Source organism: Cucumis melo, chromosome 11 (genome assembly GCF_025177605.1).
Source record: "Cucumis melo cultivar AY chromosome 11, USDA_Cmelo_AY_1.0, whole genome shotgun sequence".
NCBI lineage: Eukaryota > Viridiplantae > Streptophyta > Magnoliopsida > Cucurbitales > Cucurbitaceae > Cucumis > Cucumis melo.
Window position 1 is genome coordinate 5185277 of NC_066867.1, and position 20765 is coordinate 5206041.

Below are 20765 nucleotides of genomic sequence, written 5' to 3' on the forward strand. Positions count from 1 at the left end.
TAAAGTGTTTTCAGGTTAATTTTTGTGTCAATGGTTTTATTGTTTTTTTTATATCTTAATTATTTTAAGCATATTTATGGGTGTGAATGAGTGGATTTATTTTTTTCTAACAAAATACTCTTTCATCACGTAGAGTTGCGAATTCGAAAGAGTTGTGAACTCATGAACCCAAGATGTAAAGAGTTAATAAACCACAAAATCTACCACCATAATTTTTATCAACCCTTCAAATCTTGGTTTCAAGATTTTCTATCACTACATAGGGCATGACATGTAGTTCTAGTAATTTACCTTCAAACTCTTCTTCTTTGAAATCTGAAATCCTCCCCCTTCGATGACCAAAACAGTTGAAAAAATATATTGTTCAATCAAATTGGATGAACTACGACCAAAATGAGTCGAGCAGTTGTACTCTCATTTCAACTTATGTTTAATGTTGGTTAAATTATAGATTTTTAATTTTTTTTGTTTAGAAAAATATCCATGTAATTTCAAAAGATTTAAGGTGTTTTTGGATTATATTTTCAAATGATTAAATTAAAAAATAAGTTGTTTTGGAAAAAAAAATCATTTTTTAGCAACCATAGAAAATAAAATTTGAAAAAATGAATTTATAAAATATTGTGGTTTAAGATAAATACTTAAATCAAGTTCAAAAAAATCAGTAACCTAACCAACTCAGTATGGTTTGGGTTGGGTTAGAAAATTGGATAAAAAGAAAGGTCGAGGTAACAAATTGGGTAATTAAGGGTCGGGTTAACCTAACTTGACCTGGTGACCTAGTCAACACGATTATTTAGTAGCATGGTTAACACAATCATTTAAATTTGAAACCCTTTTCCCATTTTCTACACTATCGTGTATCATTTCCTACATTATTGTAGACTTAGAATTTGAAAATAAAAATAAAAATTTGGATTGAAAGACAATATGAAAATGATTAAAATTGAATTCATACATCTATATAACCAATATAAAAATTTGAAAGACAATACAATTAAAAAACAAGGCCAACCCACCAACCCAACTTGACCCAACTCAAATTTTTTGGGTTGGGTTGGGTTAAGTTGACCCTTGCATATTGAACAGATAGGATTCAATTTGTGCCCACTCGGTTACTTTGGGTTGATCTTTATTTTTCTTCCAACGCGACCTAACCCGACAACTGTTTTCATTGATTGTAGTCTGCTAACATCCAACCACCGTTCCAACGATTGTTGCTAGTGAACCTCCGACCATTGTTTTTCACGCGATCGGTGAAAGCCACTGTTTTCGAGCGACTGTTGTTTGCTGACTATTGGCGATCAACTTTTATCTACTATTTTCAGACAACCATTGTCGACCAAACCTCCGACAATTTCTTTTCGATAATCATCATTGACCAACTTTGGAAGAACGTTTTTTGATGTTTGTCATCTGCTAACTTTCAGGGACTATTTTTTAACAATCGAATTTGGCACCTGATTGATGTGGCAGTGACCTAAAATAAAAAACTAAATCACCACACTATTATAAGTCATTAGCATATTGTGCCAAGTGATCTTAATTCATGTTTAAACTTTTAAAGAAATGTTACTATCACAGTAGTTTTGAAACATTTAAAAAAACTTGAAGGTGTTATTGCAACTCGTTAAAGTATAATTGTAAACCCCAAACCTAAGGACCCTTAAGTCTTTTAAGAGCTCGAAAGGATGGATTTAAGATAGAGTTCAGTTGAGGAAGTAATTAAAAAAAGGGTTAAGTTGAAGTTTTCCAATAGTAGCCTATGTGTCATCCTTAGTGTGTTAGCATTGGTGGGATCATTGTAGGAGTGTCATGGTTGGTGGAAGAAGGAAAGTCACGTTAAAGTTATTAAGCAGTTCTTAATATTTAGGGTTGCATGATTAAAAAAAGCCAAGTGATGGAAAGTTAAAAGAAATGATGTTGCTGACCAAGTGGTTGTTAAAAGGGTGGGTTAAGTGTGGATAAAAAGAAGGCCTAGGCGTTAAGCAAGGAAGCCATGTGCGCTAGGCAGGCTTTTGGTAGAAGGCTTGTAGGCGTGGAACCTTAAGATGGTGAGGTGGTATTCTAAGCATGTTGGTTAAGTGAAGGACAGATGCTTACAACATGCAAAGTTTATTTTTACGGCAAGTAGGAGGTGACAAAAAGATGGCATGTAGAGTGCATTATATAAAGGCCACTTCGCATGAGAAGAGCTCACAAACCACTCATATGATTTCCTTCAGATCACTTACAGAAGTTTAGAAATTAAGTCTAGTTTCCAGAATGAGGCTGCGGGACAAAAATAAGGCAAGGAGGTTTGAGTTTGACTTCAAGAAAGAGAGAAATGTCTTTTTTTGGAGGAATCTAAGCAGTGTGCAGTCTTTGGAGTCTAAAGATTGATTTCCTTCAAATTTAAAGTTAAAATTTTGAGGTAAGCTAGCTAAGATATCACTAAACAACTTTGTAGAAGGATGTTTTCTATTTAGAGTTATGGATGTTTAGTTATCAATCGTCAAAGTTGGGTTTAAGTTCTGGATGAAAAAGTAGTTTCTAAGTAGTGTTTGTGGCAAGCCGAGTGTCAAGAAAGGTGAAGCGAGTTGGGCGTAGGTTTTAAGTAAAAGATGTTAGTTGGAGTAGCATGCGATGGGTTAGCGCTAGGCTCACGGCCAAGAGGGCGCGTGACATGCCTTATGCGTGAGGTTAGCACACGACAAGGTTGTACAAAGACCTGCGTGCCCGCCAACCTCCCTGTTCCCCATGTCTGTGCGCCAGCCTATGTCAAAAGGCACTTTTAAGCCATTTTGGTGATTTTTGACATTTCTAAGTAAAAGTCTTAATATTTTCATGATCAAGGGGATTTAATTGGACTTAATTACCATTATTTCAAGTCAAGAAGAAATCAGAAAAATCTATAAGCCAAGAATCTAAACTTGTATCTGTGAGTGGCAAAATGAATTTCTAAAGTGGTTTCTAACCATGTTTTACCGAGCTATTATTTAAAGAGTACGTTGAGCTAAATGTTTGAGTTATATTGATTTACATTGAAATTCACAAAACAAATCTTTTGAAATGTTTAACATGCTTTGAGTTATCTAATATTTATGAATTATTTCTAAAGTCTGTGATGTGTTTAAAGTATTTGATAAAGCAAGAATTGTTGAGAAATATTTATGGCTATCAACAAAAAAATGAGTTTGATAAGACATGGTTATGGTTTAAGATTTGCTTATTGTAAAAAGTTCTTTAAAGTATTAAGGCATTGGTTTCAAGTTTATGATTTTACATATGTTTTGTCTAATTCAAGTTATCTTAAACAACCCTACGAGATAGGTTATAGGGTGCCGAGAAATTTGAGGTAAGGACACTTATCTCTGAAGAACAGAGTTAGGGAAGCCTATCTCTAAGGAACAGAGTTGGGGATGTCCATCTCTGAGGTTTGGATTTCATATTGATTTAGCTCTGCCATCTTTTGAGGAGTAGATTCTTGGGTTCTAGACGAGGAAAAACTAGTACTTGAGATATTGTTTTCTAAGTGTTTGCCAAGTTAATGTATTACAGATATTTGTTATGGTTATTGACTAAATATTTTATGAAATAATGTTTAAAAACCTAGTCACTCACTAGACTATCTTGGCTTATACTTTCCAAAATGTTTTTCACTTTCCAGGTAGAGGTCGTGTTCCCAGAGCCTGATACGCTATCATTTGTCTGCAGAAGGATTTTATCTTCTTTTCGTATGTTGTCTAGTTATTTTGAAGTTATGTACATTTGGTCTTATAATTATGCTAGTTTTAAGTTAGAGTCGGTTGCAGGTGGAGTTTGTTGCCATGTAAATACAGGTTGTGTTAAATGTCTGTATAAGACTTATTTTGGTGTTTGTTAATGAACACTACAAGAAATTGGGGTTCTCCCGACACAGAGAAAGGCATCACGAGAAAAATCATCGAAAATGAAAGGATCTTTTGACTCCCAGTGTAAAACGTCGGGAGAAAATGTTATTTCCGACACTGTAAAATATACGTCAAGAATAACATCGGGAATTATATTTTTCCCGATGCCATGCATCATGCGTCGGGTCAGGCGTCGAGAATTACATTTTATCTCGACACGTCGTGTGTGTCGGAAAAGAACCGTCGAAAATTAGGCCACATTAATTATGGCAGACATGTATTCTCGACGCCATGCATCATGCGTCAGGGATGGTGTCGGAAATAAAGAGCATTCCTAGCGCCATTAGTGGGATATCCCAATGTTTTTGGGTTGCATGGGGAGATCCCCTATAAATTTCATTTTAGTTCTGTGAAACATAGAACCGAAATGGCAAAGAAAAAAAAAAAGAGAAGCGAAACGAAGAAGGATTCGCCACTGTGGTCCTTGTCGCCGTCTGCCGCCATACATTAAGGTAAGTTTAAAATCGTTAATTTTTAGGTTTATTTAGATAGTTTAGGATTTTTTTAAAAAAAAATTGTTTTAGGATTTTGTTTTGGAATAGATTTTTGTTTGTGAAATGTATTATTATATTGAATGTGTGTTGAATTGAAACTTTGAATGTTGTTGAATTGAAATTTGAAGTGGGTTGAATAAAAATTTTAGGGTGGGAGGGGGGGGGGAGGGGGTTCAATGGAAAATTTGAAGTGGGGGTTGGTTTAATTTTAAATTTTGAAGTGGTGGAGGATGAATTGAAAATTTGAAGTGGGCTTTAGTTGAATTTAAATTTGGGGTCTTTTCAAAAATATAAAAAAGTGGCAAAATATTTACACTCTATAGAACAATTCTAAAAACGGAAAAAGCCCAGACCTACCGTGTAAAATACCAAAAATGCCTCATCAACCACGCTTTCAATAATGCGCGCGTAATATATTTGTGATTGTTTAGATTTGGTTATTGTTTGATACGCGATCATTTAGATATGACTACAATTTATACCTGTTCATTTAGATTCGATTCGATATATACACGATCGTTTAGATATGGCTACAACGCGATTGTTTAGATATGGCTATAATTTATACGTGATCGTTTAGATATGGCTATAATTTATCTTTTCAATTCCATCATTTAATTTTGTTACACGATCGTTTAGATTTGGGACCCAAATCTAAATGATTTTTTTTTAAAATTTGGTACAAGATTTTTTAATTCTTTTGGTACACGATCGTTTAGATTTATTTACACGATCGTTTATTTTTTTTACACGATCGTTTACAGTTGGCTACTCCAATCCAAATGATTTTTTTTTCAAGATTCTTTATACACAATCTTTTATTTTTTTTACACGATCGTTTACATTTGGCTACTCTAATCTAAATGATTTTTTTCAATATTCTTTATACACGATCTTTTAGATTTTGCTATTTTGTTGTACACAGTTTGGTTAGCCAAACATAAACGCGTAAAAAAAAGAAGAAAGACGATGGAAAGAAATCGCAGCGAAAAAAAGAGGAGAAGTAGAAAGACGATGAAAAGAAATCGAAGCGAAAAAACGAAGAGGAAAAGAAGAAAAACGATGGAAATATTAAACGACATAAATAAAGAATTGAAAAATAAGAAAGATGATGGGAAGAAATCACAGAAAATATAAAGAGAAAAGAAAAAAGACAAAATCGCAGGGAAACACCGGGAAGAGGAATCACGAGGAAGAAAAGAAAGATGGAAGGGCAAACCTAGAATATTTAAAAAATGGCTAACTTTTTGGGCTTTGTTACACGAGTCGTAAATAATTTACAGTTTTGTTACATTTATGTAAGTTTTCCATTTAAATTTTGAAGGGTGAGGGGGGAGGGGGGTTTAATTGAAATTTTGAAGAGGGTGGAAGGATGAATTGAAATTTTGAAATAGGGGAGGGTTGAATAGAAATTTTGAAGAGGGTGGAGGGTTTGAATTGAAAATTTGAGAGGGGAAATCCAGTTTGTTTGCGTTAAAAATTCTATAATATTTGTTAAGATTTGTTTTGGCTATCCTGCAGTTATGGTAGTATGTTTGTGTTGAATAACTTTGTTGTTGATTTGGGATGCTATTCTGCAGTTATGGTAGCCTTTTTTGTTTTGAATTTATTTCTATTTGGGATGGTTTCGAGGGTGGTATGAGGATAGCTTGTAAGATAGCGTTGTTGGAAGGGGTGGGTAGGATACGAAGATTGAAGTATTTTGTTGTTAATAATTAAGTTGTATTGGCTATTCTGCAATTATGGTAGCCTCTGTAGTTTGAAGTTAGTTTTAGTGAAATTTTTTAGAGATTGTATATTAATGAAAAATAGTGAAAATTCAGGGGAGTAAGTTATGAATGTGAGAGGAGAGAGATATGTTTCTAATCAAACCTATTTATGTTTTAGGGACTTAAACAATGGACGAGGGTTAGATGAAACTTAGGAATAAGTTCTCTCTTGAGTATAGAGAGGGAGTGACCTAAATTTTAGAATTTGTCAAGTTTCACGTTGATGCCTAAGGACGATTAAGGTATCCATATAAGAGATGTATGAATTTAAATTGGAGCTCATTAGAGGGTGTGGAACGACATCTACTAACTATTGGAATATCCTCCACTACATAGAATGGGTGTATCATGGAGAGTCATTAAGCTTTAGAGATACAGAAAACTTTGAGGAAGGAACTAGTAGTAATCCTTTTGATGAAGGAATTAGTAGTAGGCAATTTAATGAAGAAGATGATATGTTTTGTATGCTAAATGATTTACAAGCCTCGATTGAACAGGAAGAGGAAACAGAGGAACGTCGTTTGGAAGATGAAATGTCAATGAATATTGGAGTAGATATAGATGAAGATAGAACAAACATATTTCAGAACTTATTGAATGAAGCACGTAATGAGTTGTACCCCGATTGTTCTGAATTTTTTTCGTTGAATTTTTTGGTTAATTGATGCATGTGAAGGTTCTAAATGGTTGGAGTAACAAGTCGTTCAACATGTTGTTAAAATTCTTAAGAGCAGCGTTTCCAATGTGTAGTAGTACTATCCCTAGTTCATTTTATGAAGCAAAACAAAAACTTCATGACTTGGGCTTGGGATACGAGACTATTTATGAATGCCAATACGACTGTGTATTGTATTGGAAAGAATTTGTTGATTTGCAACATTGTCCTAGATGTGGAGAGGCTTGGTACAATATTTATCATAATAGAGGAAAAAAATTCCGCATAAGGTATTGCGTCACTTTCCTTTGGTACCAAGATTACAACGCTTGTTTGTATCGCAGGAAAGGTCTGCTGACATGAGATGACATAGGGATAAACGTGTTGAAACAAATGATGTGTTGAGACATCCAGCTGATACAGAGGGGTGGAAGCACTTTGATTCTGAATTTTCTGATTTTTCTTCTGATCCACGAAAGGTGTGTTTAGGCTTGCCTTCAGATGAGTTTAACCCATTTGGTTAAATGAGTACCTCGTACAGTATGTGGCCTATGTGTTACTTCCTTAAAATTTTCCAACATGAAAATGCATGAAAGAGATAAATTTCTTCATGTCTACTCATACTCGGTCCTAGATCTCCTGGTAGGGAAATCGATGTGTATGTCCAACCATTGATTGAGGAATTGAAAGAGTTATGGACTTACGGGGTGCATACGTATGACTCTTTTACAGGTTAGTTCTTTCAGCTACATGCAGCCTTGTAATGGATGATTAATGACTTCTTGGCGTATGGTGACCTATCAAGGTGAAGTACAAAGAGGTATCAGGCATGTCCTATATGCATGGGTGATAGATCGTCCTTCAGGATACGAGGTAGAATATCTTTCATGGGATATAGACGCTATCTTCTAGAGAACCACGTGTGGCATAGAAGTAGGCTACACGATGGAAAGATAGAGCGTAAGGATCCTCCAATGGTGATGAAATGGCAGAAAATCTTAGAACAACTAGATCAGTTGGAGTTTCCAGTTATGAGTAAACATCTGACAATATAGGATAAGAAAAGAAAGAGAGCTCTTAATTAGACGAAGAGAAGTATGTTTTTCGAACTTCCTTACTGGTCGAGACTACTGTTACGTCACAAACTTGACATAATGCACATTGAGAAGAATGTTTGTGACAATTTGGTTGGTACGTTGTTGAACATCGAAGAAAAAACCAAGATCTGAAGATAAGAAAGAATTTACACCTTATAGAAGTTGGTAACTGATTAGTCAAGCCACACGCGAGCTACACGTTGACTAGCAGTGAACGAGTTGAGTTTTACAAGTTCCTGAAATCAGTTAAGTTTCCTGATGGATTTGTTTCCAATATATCGAGATGTGTGCATGAAAGAGAAGGGAAAATATCAGGACTCAAAACGCATGATTGGCCTGTTTTATTACATCAAGTGCTACCTATTGCTATTCGAGCATTCTTACCTAAAAACGTGTACACGACTATTATCGAATTACGTAACTATTTTTGTGACTTGTGCGCCAAAACGATAAGAGGAAGTGATTGGGACAGATTGTAAGAAAATATCATAATCATACTTTGTAAGTTGGAAATAATATTTCCACCTGCCTTCTTTAACGTTATGGTATACCTTGTCGTTCACTTACCATATAAAACGAAGGTTACTGGTCGAATCTAATGTGTTATTTTTGTAATGTGTAGCAGTTTTTTGTGCTTGATTTCAATGATCAAACAATGAATAGGTTTGTTGAGCATTAGATGCTCAACACCTTTAAAGAGTTTTGGGCCGACTGTCACAGACACTTGAAAAAATACAGCGACCCAGAGGAGGCTCGTGCCAACCCACCAACATATTGGTGGGATGTGATGAGGATTGACATTTTCTATACGTTCACTACATGAGTCGTGCATTCCAGGTGAACAATTGAACCATTTGTCATGATTAATTATGATTTCAACTTTTAATATGTATAAGAACTAAACAATATAATTGTTTTCATACAAGAGCAATCACAAATGAACAAGGCTACTAGACAAGAGCAGCCTTACAATTATACCAATGGGGCAAAGTCATTTTTACAACGACAGCACGAGCTCACTGAGAAAAAAAGGGAGTCGGTCGACCGTGTGGAGTTGTTTTGAGAAACACATTTTCGAGCCGGGGCGCTCAAGCGCAGGCTGCAGAGGATGCACATGTAATTTATCGAACCAACACTTATGCCCTGATTAATTATCCTCTTTTTGCGTTACCTATCTTAGTTTTCAAATTTGTTGCAGAATCAAATATTGGAACTCCAATCCCAGCCTACCCTAGAGGGTAGTCAGCCGCTCTCTGGGGATGAGATATGCGATCAGGTGTTGGGTAGACGACTAGGCTACTCAAAAGGCCTTGGTTGAGGACTCAAGCCGAAGGTCTGCAAGATGACGAGCGCGAGCAGTTCCACGACGTCATGTCGCAGTCCATAGAAAAAGAGATTGAATTATAAGCTAAACTTAATGAAGCTTTGGAACGGATTGAAGTGCAAGATAGAAATCATTAAGCTTAGCTTCAGAAGTGGAACAAATGCGAAAGCTGATACAAGACTTGACTCGGGCATAGAAAGAACCACCACATGTCCCTAACTTTGCGGTATGTATATATGTCTCTATTATTCTTAAGTTTTTCCAATGATAGTATATAATGCCGATATGGATATATGTACTAAACTTAACTACTTTTGTATCATTGTAGGATCCACGGTGTAGAATGGCGCGTAAGAGGCTCGTTAGGAGACGTATGACTTTCTTTGCGCTTCTTTGTATTCTGAATACTATGTTTTTTGTATTATGAACGCTATTATGTTTTTTGAACTTCTTCGTATTATCAATATTAATTTTTTTATTCAATTTGTGTTTGTATTTCATAATTTACTAATTTATTTTGAATTTATTTTAATTTAATCCAAAACAAACATGATTATTTCACAAAATAAAGAACTTGTTTGACGAAAATATTTTAGGAAAAAAATAAAAATTTAAATATTAAAAAAATACATATAAAAAGAAATTTTCGACGTAAACAACGTCGAAAATAGGTTGCACACGACATGTCGAGGATAGTTTTTTTCGACGCACACAAGGACGTCAGAAATGATCACGTCGAGAATTACTATTCCCGACGCGTGACACGCGTCGGCAAATCAAACGTCGTGATAAAGTTATTCCCGATGCCTTGTTGGTAGTGCGTTGGGAATACTTCTTCTGACGCATTTCTTCCGATGACGGTCCCGACGTCCTGACGCAGGAAACTACGTCGGGATATCTTTTCTCGATGTTTTTATCACTTTCTCCAACGTTTTATTGCATCGAGAGTCCCTCCGCTTTCTTGTAGTGGAATTGGCTGCATCGAAGTTTTCCTTTACATATAAATTAGGTTATTTGCTTTCTCATGTGTTTCATATAGAGGTTAGAGGGTAAGGGTCAGTTGGTGTCGTTGAGAAGGGAACGATATCCGTTAACTGCATACCGTCTCTTAGGCGGAGATGAGGTGGTCTGTGTGACAATAGTGGTTGTTTTGAATGAAGAAAAAACATTTATCTTATTTTCTATAGTTTATCCTTGAATGGTAGTAGCACATAGGTTAGGTCATGTGTGTTGTTTAGACCTTTTAGTTCTATATTCTAGAGCTTGCACTATAGATGTTGTAACTAAAATAATGCTCAATAAATAAACTCAACTGATTTAATTAGTGTCTCTTTCAAATTCTAGACAACTTGTCATGATTAATTAAATAATATGAAATGTTTCACATGATTAGATATTTGATTAATTAATTAATTTGACGTTGAAATAATAGGTTTCTTTAGAAAACTTAAAAATACTTTTAATTCTAATTTTTTCGGTGATTGAACTTTTAACCAAAAATTTAATTTCAATGCTGAATGTTTCATGTTAGTCTAACATTTCTCAGACTCGTTAATAGATAAGAGACATCTTCTTGGGTTAAAGTTGATGAAGAAAAAGAAACTCGATTGGACTATATTAATTTTCACAAATATAACAAAATACTAAAATGTTTACGAGCATTTGTGTAACAAAATCAAAAAACCTATGAAGCAAGTCATCTTTATAAATATTTCATGTTTGTCCTTTCTTTTCATTTTCTTTGTTCTGCAATTTTTCTTTTCCTTTCCATCTTCTTTCTTCTTTTCTTCTATCTTTTTTTTAATATTTTTTTAAATCATGATTTTTGATTTCAATCAATCATAAATCTCAAAGTGTTATTTGATCCAACATCGTGTACCAAATATAAAAGATCTTGAAAAAAAAAATCATTAGGATATTGGTACGTACACAGATTTGGTGATCGTGTATTAAAAAATGTTGAAAAAATATTGTTTAGATTTAGTAATCAACCGTGGATCAAAATATATTACGCGCGCAAGTGGTTAATGTGTCGACTAGGACATTTTTTATATTTTCTATTGTGGACTTGTGGATTTTTTTATTTTCGTAATTGTCGTAAATATTTTACCGTGTTTGTTATATTTTTGAAAAAACTCCATTTAACTATTCTCTAACCTAAGAAAAGAATTTATTATTAAATAATAATATTAGAATAAGTGTCAATATCTAACTCCACCCTGCCTTCCAAACAATATAGTACTAAAATAATAATAAAAAAGAAATAAAAACTCAATAGTAAGCATTGTCTCAATAGTTTGTTCACCACATTGTCAAATAAAATATATATTTATTTTAAATTTCTATAACAAATAATGAAGGAAGATATAAAATTCTTTCAAACTATTCTAATATGAATAAGATTGTGATCGGGAAATAATGGACTGTTGTGTTGCATTGCACTTTGTATATATAAGATTTTTTTTTTTCTTTTGTAACTTGTTACGTTGTATTTCCTTATTAATGAAGTTTGTGTTTTTCTCCCAAAAAAGAAGAAGAAAAAAAAAAAAGAATGTGGTGAAAAACAAACATGAGGTTTATATAGCAGCAATCAACCAAAAGAGACAATGGACATTAATTAACAAAAGAGAGAGAGAAAAAAACCCAAAGTTTAAGTATAATTGAATTAATTAAGCCATATTATTACTCTGCACCGAAAAGTTATGTATCCAAATCTTCTAATTCGTCTCTCTCTTCCTATAAAGTAATAATACTCCAAAATAAAACTTTCATACAAAACACAAAACACAACTTAATATCTATATATTTTGTCCCTAAGGGAAACATACATATATACAAAAGCATAAGAAAATTAGGAGATAATTAAAACATAAACATGAACAAATATCCAAAAAGTAGGGGAAAATGTTTATGTATATGTAAATAAGAATAAGATGGAAGAAAGAAAAAGGAGGTAACTATATTCTGATAAAATAGGTAAAACCCAAAGCATTGATGGTTGAGTCAGGAGGAAGCTGCACCTGAGAAGAGAAAAAATAGATGGGAGGCATCGACACCGAAAGTGAACCACCATAGCTCGCAATCACTATTATAAACTTCACTGCCATTTTCAATAACTTCAGAACCATACCAACCTTCTGAACCACCATCTTCTTCCTCCTCCTATATCCTACTTTCAAAACCTCTCTCTTCTCTCTCTCTCTCTCTCTCTCTCTCTCTCTCTCTCTCTCTATATATATATATATATATATATATATATATATATATATATATTACTTAGTATTCATTTTTTGGAATTTAGGACAAGGACGTGGTGGACATTTAATTCCTTTATCCAAATGAAGAGGGTCTGTGAGATTTCAATTTATTATTTTTTTTAAGAAGAATTTCAGTTTATAATTAAATTAAAAAAAAAAAAGTAGTGCAAATTTTCAATTTATTTATTTTACTTCTTTTACAAATTATATATATAATTTTTTCTGAAATTAAATTAAATTTAAAGTCCTAGCTATTAATTGACTTTGAAGTTTCAAGTTTGTCATATTTTGATTCATTAATTGAAGTTAGTAAGTTTATTTAGAGAACATAAAGTTAGTAAGATTGAGTTGTTTGATAATTATGCAAAGTAAATTAAGAAAATAGAACGAAGATAGATAAAAAGTGAAGATAGCCAGATTTAATTTTTAGTTTTATTTATTTTATTTGTAAATGTAAACAAGTATAAAAAAAAAAAAAAAAAAAAAAAGAAAGATAAGAGTTACTTATTCTCTACTATTGACATTAGGTTAAACTAGAATAAATTTAAAGGACTAAAATAAGATTTAAATCTTAAGATAATGTTTTCATCAAATGATAGAATCGGTTAAATTATAAATTTGGTTAAATGATTTGGAGAAAGTTAGAATTTAGTTGTTGTAGTTTATAACTAGAATTTACTTCTTATTATTTGATAAAACTCTAATAAATAACACTATTTTTTAGGTGTACGAAAATTGTATCACAGGAACTATTTATGAGATTTTGGTCAAACTATAAGAATGTGGTTGATCTATAAAAACTAACTTCTAACTTTTAAATTTATACACATTAAATTCTAATTTTTTTTCTCCAAACCATAGAGGTTATAAAGATTGTAATTTAACTAGTATAATTTATTTGGTTAAAATAACATTTTTTTTTCATGTACTTATAGTCAAATGTCCAATTTTAAAACATTTATTTTCAATAAACCTTACATTATTTAGTTCTTCAAATTAATTTTTATCAAAATTGATTACATTAATGATATACTTTTTGTTGTTAACAAAATTTGATTAAAAAGAATATAATTGATTGATCATAGTTTGACCTTCCCGATAAATGTATATTTTGGGTAAAGAAGAGAGTCTGCTTGCAAACAAAGAGGCTAGAAAATCTACGTATTGGTATGGTATAAGCCACCACTACAAGAAAATTGAGCATTCTCGATGTCGAAAAGCACGTCGGCATAAAGAACGTCGGGAATAAGGGCTTTCCCGATGCCCTCAACAACGCATCGGGAGCTGCGTCGGGAAAACCATCTTTCCCGACGCACCACGAAGGCGTCGCCAAGAATACGTCGGGAAAAGGGGTTTTTTCCCGACGCCGTGAACAGTGCATCGGGAGCGGCGTCGGGAAAAACCCCTATTCCCGACGCCGCGTGAAACGTCGGGAAAAGGGGTTTAATGAGCGTCGGGAATTCCCCTTTTCCCGACGCATTTTGAGGGATTTCCCGACGCCACGTCACTGCGTCGGGAAATCCCCTTTAAATTCGTTTCAGTTCTGTATTCACAGAACCGAAACCGAGAGGAGGAGAAAAAGAAAGGAGAAGAAGAAGAAGTCGCCGCCGTGCATAATCCTTTTGTTCCGTCGTCGACCGCCCTCGCCGTTGTTCCTCGTCGCCGTCTGCCACTTTAGGTAAGTGAAATATGTAAATTTATTTAGTTTAAGTTTATGTTTTAGGGTTTTTTTTTATAAAAATTAGTTTAGGGTTTTTTTTATAAAAATTAGTTTAGGATTTTCTTTTGAAATAGATTTTTGTTTGTTAAATATATTTTTGTATAGAGTGTGTGTAATTTGTGGTTGAATTGAAATTTGAAATTTGAAATTTGAATGGTTTAGGATTTTTGTTTTAGAAAATTGAATAAAATTGAATGGGGGTTGAATTGGGGGAGGGGGTTTATTGTTAAATTGAAAATTGAATTGGGAGGAGGGTTTATATTTGAATTGAAAATTGAAAATTGAAATTGGAGGGGAGGGGGGTTAATAGTTAAATTGAATTAGGGGGATGTATAGTTAAATTTAAAATTGAATTGGAGGGAGGGGGTTTAAGTTAAATTGAAAATTGAAATTTGGGGGGGGGGGGGGGAATTTATAGTTGAATGGAAAATTGAAATTGGAGGGGGGGGAGGGGGAGTTAATAGTTAAATTGAATTGGGAATGTAATATGTGTGTTAAGATTTGTTTTGGCTATCCTGTAGTTATGGTAGCTTTTTTGTTCTGAATTTGTTTATGTTTGGGATGGCTATCCTGCAGTTATGGTAGCCTTTTTTGTTTTGAATTTGTTTATGTTTGGGATGGCTATCCTGCAGTTATGGTAGCCTTTTTTGTTTTGAATTTGCTGGTATCAAGGGGTGGTAGTTAGGATAGCTTGAAGTATTTTGTTGTTAATAATTAGGTTGTGTTGGCTATCCTGCAGTTATGGTAGCCTTTGTAGTTTGGAGGGGTTTGTAGGATGCGAAGATATTTTGAAGTATTTTGTTGTTAATAATTAGGTTGTGTTGGCTATCCTGCAGTTATGGATAAGGGTTGGATGAAACTTAGAAATAAGTTATCCCTTGAGTATAGACATGGAGTGACCCAATTTTTAGAATTTGCCAAATTTCACGTTGATGCTTACGGACGATTGAGGTGTCCATGCAAGAGATGTTTGAATTTAAATTGGAGATCATTAGAGGGTGTGGAAAGACATCTGCTGACTATAGGAATATCCCCCTACTACACAGAATGGGTGTATCATGGAGAGTCATTAAGCTATAGAGGTACAGAAAACTTTGAGAAAGGAACTAGTAGTAATCCTTTTAATGAAGGAACTAGTAGTACACAATTTAATGAAGAAGGTGATATCTTTGGTATGCTAAATGATTTACAAGCCCCTATTGAACATGAAGAGGAAATAGAGGAATTTCGTTTGGAAGATGAAATGGCGATGAATGTTGGGGTAAATATAGATGAAAATACAACAAATAATATATTTCAGGACTTATTGAATCAAGCACGTAATGAGTTGTACCCCGGTTGTTCTGAATTTTCGTCGTTGAATTTTTTGGTTAAGTTGATGCATGTGAAAGTTCTAAATGGTTGGAGTAACAAGTCGTTCGACATGTTGTTAGAACTTTTAAGAGCAGCGTTTCCAATGTGTAATAGTACTATTCCTAGTTCATTTTATGAAGAAAAACGAAAACTTCGTGACTTGGGCTTGGGATACGAGACTATTCACGCGTGCAAGTATGATTGTGTATTGTATTGGAAAGAGTTTGCTGATTTGCAACATTGTCCTACATGTGGCGAGGCTAGGTACAAGGTTAATCATAATAGAGGGAAAAAATTCCGCATAAGGTATTGCGCCACTTTCCTTTGGTACCTAGATTACAGCGCTTGTTTGTATCGCAGGAAGGGTCTGCTGACATGAGATGGCATAGGGACAAACGTGTTGAAACAGATGATGTCTTGAGACATCCAGCTGATGCAGAGGGGTGGAAGCACTTTGATTCTGAATTTCCTGATTTTGCTTCTGATCCACGAAACGTGCGTTTGGGCTTGGCTTCAGATGGGTTTAACCCATTTGGTCAAATGAGTACCTCGTACAGTATGTGGCCTGTTGTGTTACTTCCTTACAATTTGCCACCATGGAAATGCATGAAAGAGACAAATTTCTTTATGTCATTGCTCATATCCGGTCCTAAATCTCCTGGTAGGGAAATTGATGTGTATCTCCAACCATTGATTGAGGAATTGAAAGACTTATGATCAAGCAATGTGTTATGTTTGTAATGTGCAGCGATTGTTTGTGCTTGATTTCAATGATCAAGCAATGAACAGGTTTGTTGAGCATCAGATGCTCACGACCTTTAAAGAGTTCCGGGCTAACTGTCATAGACATTTCAAAAAGTACAGCGACCCGGAGGAGGCTCGTGCCAACCCACCAAACGCATTGGTTGGACGTGATGAGGATTGGCACTTCCTCTGCGACCATTATATCAGCCGTGCATTCCAGGTATTTGTCATGATTAATTATGATAAAAAGTTTTAATATGTATAAGAAATAAACAATATAATTGTTTTAATGTAGAAGCAATCACGAACAAACAAGGCTGCTAGACAGAAGCAGCCTTACAATCATAGTAGCGGGTCCAAGTCGTTTCTACAACGACAGTATGAGCTCGCTGAAAGAAGAGGGCAGCCGATCGATCGTGTGGAGTTGTTCCGAGAAACACACGTTCGAGCTGGGACATTCGTGTCGCAGGCCGCCGAGGATGCGCATGTAAGTTATACCCTTATTAATTATCCACTTTTATTATATATTTTTGCGCGTTACCTAACATAATTTTTAAATTTGTTGCAGAATCAAATGCTGGAACTCCAATCCCAGCCTACCCCAGAGGGTAGTCAGCCACTCTCTGAGGATGAGATATGCGATCAGGTGTTAGGTAGACGACCAGGCTACTCAAAAGGCCTTGGTTGGGGACCCAAGCCGAAGGCCCGCAGAACGGCAAGTGCAAGTAGTTCGTCGACATCTTGTTCGCAGTCCACACAAAAAGAGATTGAATTACAAGCTAAACTTCATGAAGCTTTGGAACGGATTGAAGTACAAGATAGAAATCACCAAGCATTAGCTTCACAAGTGGAAGCTATGAAAAAGATGATTGAAGACCTAACTCGTGCACAACAGGGACCACCACATGATCCCTAGCTCTGCGGTACGTCGTATATGTCTCTATTATTCTTAAGTTTTTGCAATATATGATTATGTATTAAACTTAGTTATTTTTATACCATTTTTAGGACCGAAGGTGTAGAATGACGCGCATACGCACCTCGTTGGGAGATTGGGTCTTATGTTTATGTTTTTTCTATATTGAGAACTATATTTTCTTGTAGTCAACTTATTCGTATTATTAATTTTAATTCTATTTTTTTAATTTGTGTTTGTATATTTATTAATTTATTTTAATTTAATCCAAAACGTCGCGAAATTTTTTTTGAGCAATCCGAACATCATTGTGAATGTTTGAGCAAAATATTATAAGGAAAAAAGTAAAAATAAAATATTTAAAAAAATATATAAAAAATATTTCCCGACGTTCATTACGTCGGGAAAAAAACGTCGGAAAAAAGGCTTTCCCGACGCATCTCCCGGCGTCGGGAAAGCCTCTCGCGACGCATTTCTCCCGACGTTCTTCCCGACGCCGTTTTGTACGTCGGGATATCCTTTCCCGACGTACTTTGCATTTTCGCCGACGTATTTGTGCGTCGGGAGTACCCACGTCTCTTGTAGTGCACAAACACTATATGATCCCTTTTCAGAAAAGTCAAAAACTCAAATTAACTTAACTCAAAGTCGTCCATCACTTACTTTGCTTATGCTTGCACTCTCCTTGTCTTATTTATAAGCTTTGACTTTTCTCCTATTTGTTATCGATATCTAACTAGAGTTTTCAATTGGATGGGTTGTATGTGGACTCTTGGGTAGAGACTGACGAATTCAACATTCTTATTAGACGCGTTAGAGTTTCATCTCTCTTAGGCCTAGCTATGTTGGATCTTTAGCCTTTAGGCTTACATAAGAGCCAAGGTCAATCAGACTCAGTTTCTTCTTCAACTCACTCTTTCACTCTTCTCATACTTTCCTTGACAACTTTTTACCCTTGATTTCAAATATAATCCACCCACGACACTTTTTATGGAAAAAAAAAATATATATTATCTTCGTATTTCCAAAATTTATATCATGAAAAGCTTCTTAGATTTGAAAATCTTTTTTTTTCTAGAAAAATCTATTAGATATTATATTAAACTTGTCTTCATCCATCGACTTAATTTTTTTCATTGAATTAATGATTTAAGATGGTATATCATAGCAGATGATTTACGAGGTGCTACATTCAAACTTGTACGTTATTGTTTCTTTTCCATTTAATATTGATTTTCAGTACTTGTAGAAAGTGTTAGGCTATATATATATATATATTAAATTTAAGATTGAATCAATGATTTAACGATAAACTAATCATAAAAACTGAATTTTATATTTTCAAAATCATGACATATATTTATTATTATTCCTTAGTCTCTTAATATTGCTGTATTTTGTGTTGATGTCTCAACCACCAAGACTGAAGATATTGTTTATTATTTATTTTTATTTTATTTTCTCTGTCCGGTTAGCTATTTAAATTTTAAAACATCCTCACTTTTAAAATTTTAAAATAGAACAAACTTGAAATTTTCAAGGGATGTTTCAACTACTAGATGTGGTGATTCATTACGACATTAATAACGAGTTAGTAAGTTTATTTGGAGAGTGTAAAGTTAGTAAGATTGAGTTGTTTGATAATCGTCAAAAGTAAATTAAGAAAGTAAAACAAAGCTACTTCGTAAAGGTTAAAAGTAGAGATACATAGCAAGATTTAGTGTTTTCTTTTTCTTTTTTGTAAATGTGAACAAAGTATAAAAAAGAAAAAAGATATTGGTACGTACTTATTAAATATATGCAAGTTTAGTGTTATTTACTACTAACGTTCGGTTAAACAAAAATAAACTATAATCTTTCCACTAAAATAAGATTTAAACCTTAAACCAATCTTTCCACCAAATGACGAAATTGGTTAAATTGTAAATTTGGTCACTGTGATTTGGAGAAAGTTAGAATTTAGTCCCTGTAGTTATAAACTACAATTTTCTCTCTATGGTTTGCTAAAACTCTAATAAATAGCAATATTTTTTAGGTTTATAAGAGTTGTATTATATGGACTATTTATGAGAGTTTTGTCAAACTATAGGAATTATTCATGGGGATCTCCCGACGCATAAAAGTGTTGGGAGATATATGAAAAAGTGTCGGAAAAAGATTTTCCGATGCATAAATTCGCGTGGGATTGAAGTCAGGAGAGGATCTCCCGACAATATATTTATTTTAAAAAAGAAAATATTGCAACCCATAATGGAAAGCGAATGAAAACTTAGAAGAAAATGAATAGAAAAATAGCAAAATTAGAAGAAACCCAAAAGAAATCTAATCGGATCATAGCATAAGAAATAAGGAATAAATAAATACCTTCAGCAACAATAACAATAAAATCAACAACAATAACAAAAATTACTAACACACATACGTAATATTGGCGGACGGTGACAACAATGGAAGGGTAGCAACAGACGACAACAACAACAAGAAGAAAAACACACAAGAGAAGGCCTTGAAAATCACAAAACAAACCTAGCTATTTAGTATTTTTTTTCAAACTCAAACCAAAAAACAAAAAAAACAAACAAACACTTACAGGTGAGGGATGAATGACAGCTCACAAGCATCGATGGTGACAGCATGCAACAGACGGTGGACATTCTTCTTCCTCTTTCGGCCTTCAAACCCTTTATTCGTCTCTCTCGTTTTTTTTCTTCCTTTCCCTCATTTTCGACTAACACAGATCTATTTTATATATAAAAATGGTATTTAAAGGGGAACGCCTGACATACATGACTAAACACGTCGGGATTGCCAACCTTTATCCTGATAGAGCTTCTACGATGTAGGGATAAGCTTTTTCTCCCAATGTCACTTATCCCAACGTCCGTGTTGTGCGTTGGAGAATACATATTTTCTTGTACTGTTTTAAATTTATATACATTAAATTCTAATTTTTTTCTCAAAACCATAAAGCCAAAGATTGTAATTTTACCGGTATAATTTATTGGTTAAAATAACATTTTGGGAAGAGAGTTTGCTTGGAAGCAAAGAGCTAGAAAATCTACATACTATTGTGGTGTATAAGCCACACACACTACAATGCCTAAAGTCAGAAAAGTTGAAGGCTCGAATTAACTTAACTCAAAGTCGTCTATAACTTACCTTGCTTATGCCTGCTCACCTTGTCTTATTTATAGGCTGCAACCTTTCTTCTATTCTTTATCTACTAGAGTTCTCAATTGAATAGGTTATGTTTGGATCACTCCTAGGCAGAGATTGACGAATTCAACATTCTTATCAGACGCCTAGAGTATCATGTCTTTTAGGCCTAGCTATGTTGGATCTTTAGTCTTTAGGCTTCCATAAGGGTCGAGGTCAATCAGACCCAGTTTCTTCTTCGACTCACTTTTTCACTCTTCTTTTACTCTCCTTAAAACTTTTACCCTCGATTTCGTATATAATTCACCCACAACACTTTTCATGAAAAAAGAAAAATAGAAATTATGT

General features: G+C 34.1%; 2 protein-coding genes across 2 annotated transcripts in view; both read left to right on the forward strand.

Annotated features, from left to right (window-relative positions):
* The window catches only part of LOC127144016 (uncharacterized), a 28162-nt gene extending 10672 nt beyond the window's left edge, over window positions 1-17490 (forward strand). The window contains exons 2-5 of the mRNA XM_051079406.1: window positions 16350-16565; window positions 16641-16832; window positions 16914-17268; window positions 17354-17490. Coding sequence (XP_050935363.1) covers window positions 16383-16565; window positions 16641-16832; window positions 16914-17261 — 723 coding nt within the window. The 5' untranslated portion in view covers window positions 16350-16382 and the 3' untranslated portion in view covers window positions 17262-17268; window positions 17354-17490. The remainder of the gene's footprint in view (window positions 1-16349; window positions 16566-16640; window positions 16833-16913; window positions 17269-17353) is intronic.
* Window positions 14074-16322, forward strand: LOC127144015 (uncharacterized). The gene is made up of 2 exons (XM_051079405.1): window positions 14074-14206; window positions 15085-16322. Exon 2 carries the CDS (start codon window positions 15087-15089, stop codon window positions 15978-15980), a length of 894 nt encoding a protein of 297 aa, XP_050935362.1. The 5' UTR covers window positions 14074-14206; window positions 15085-15086; the 3' UTR covers window positions 15981-16322.
* Window positions 17491-20765: the final 3275 nt, after the last annotated feature.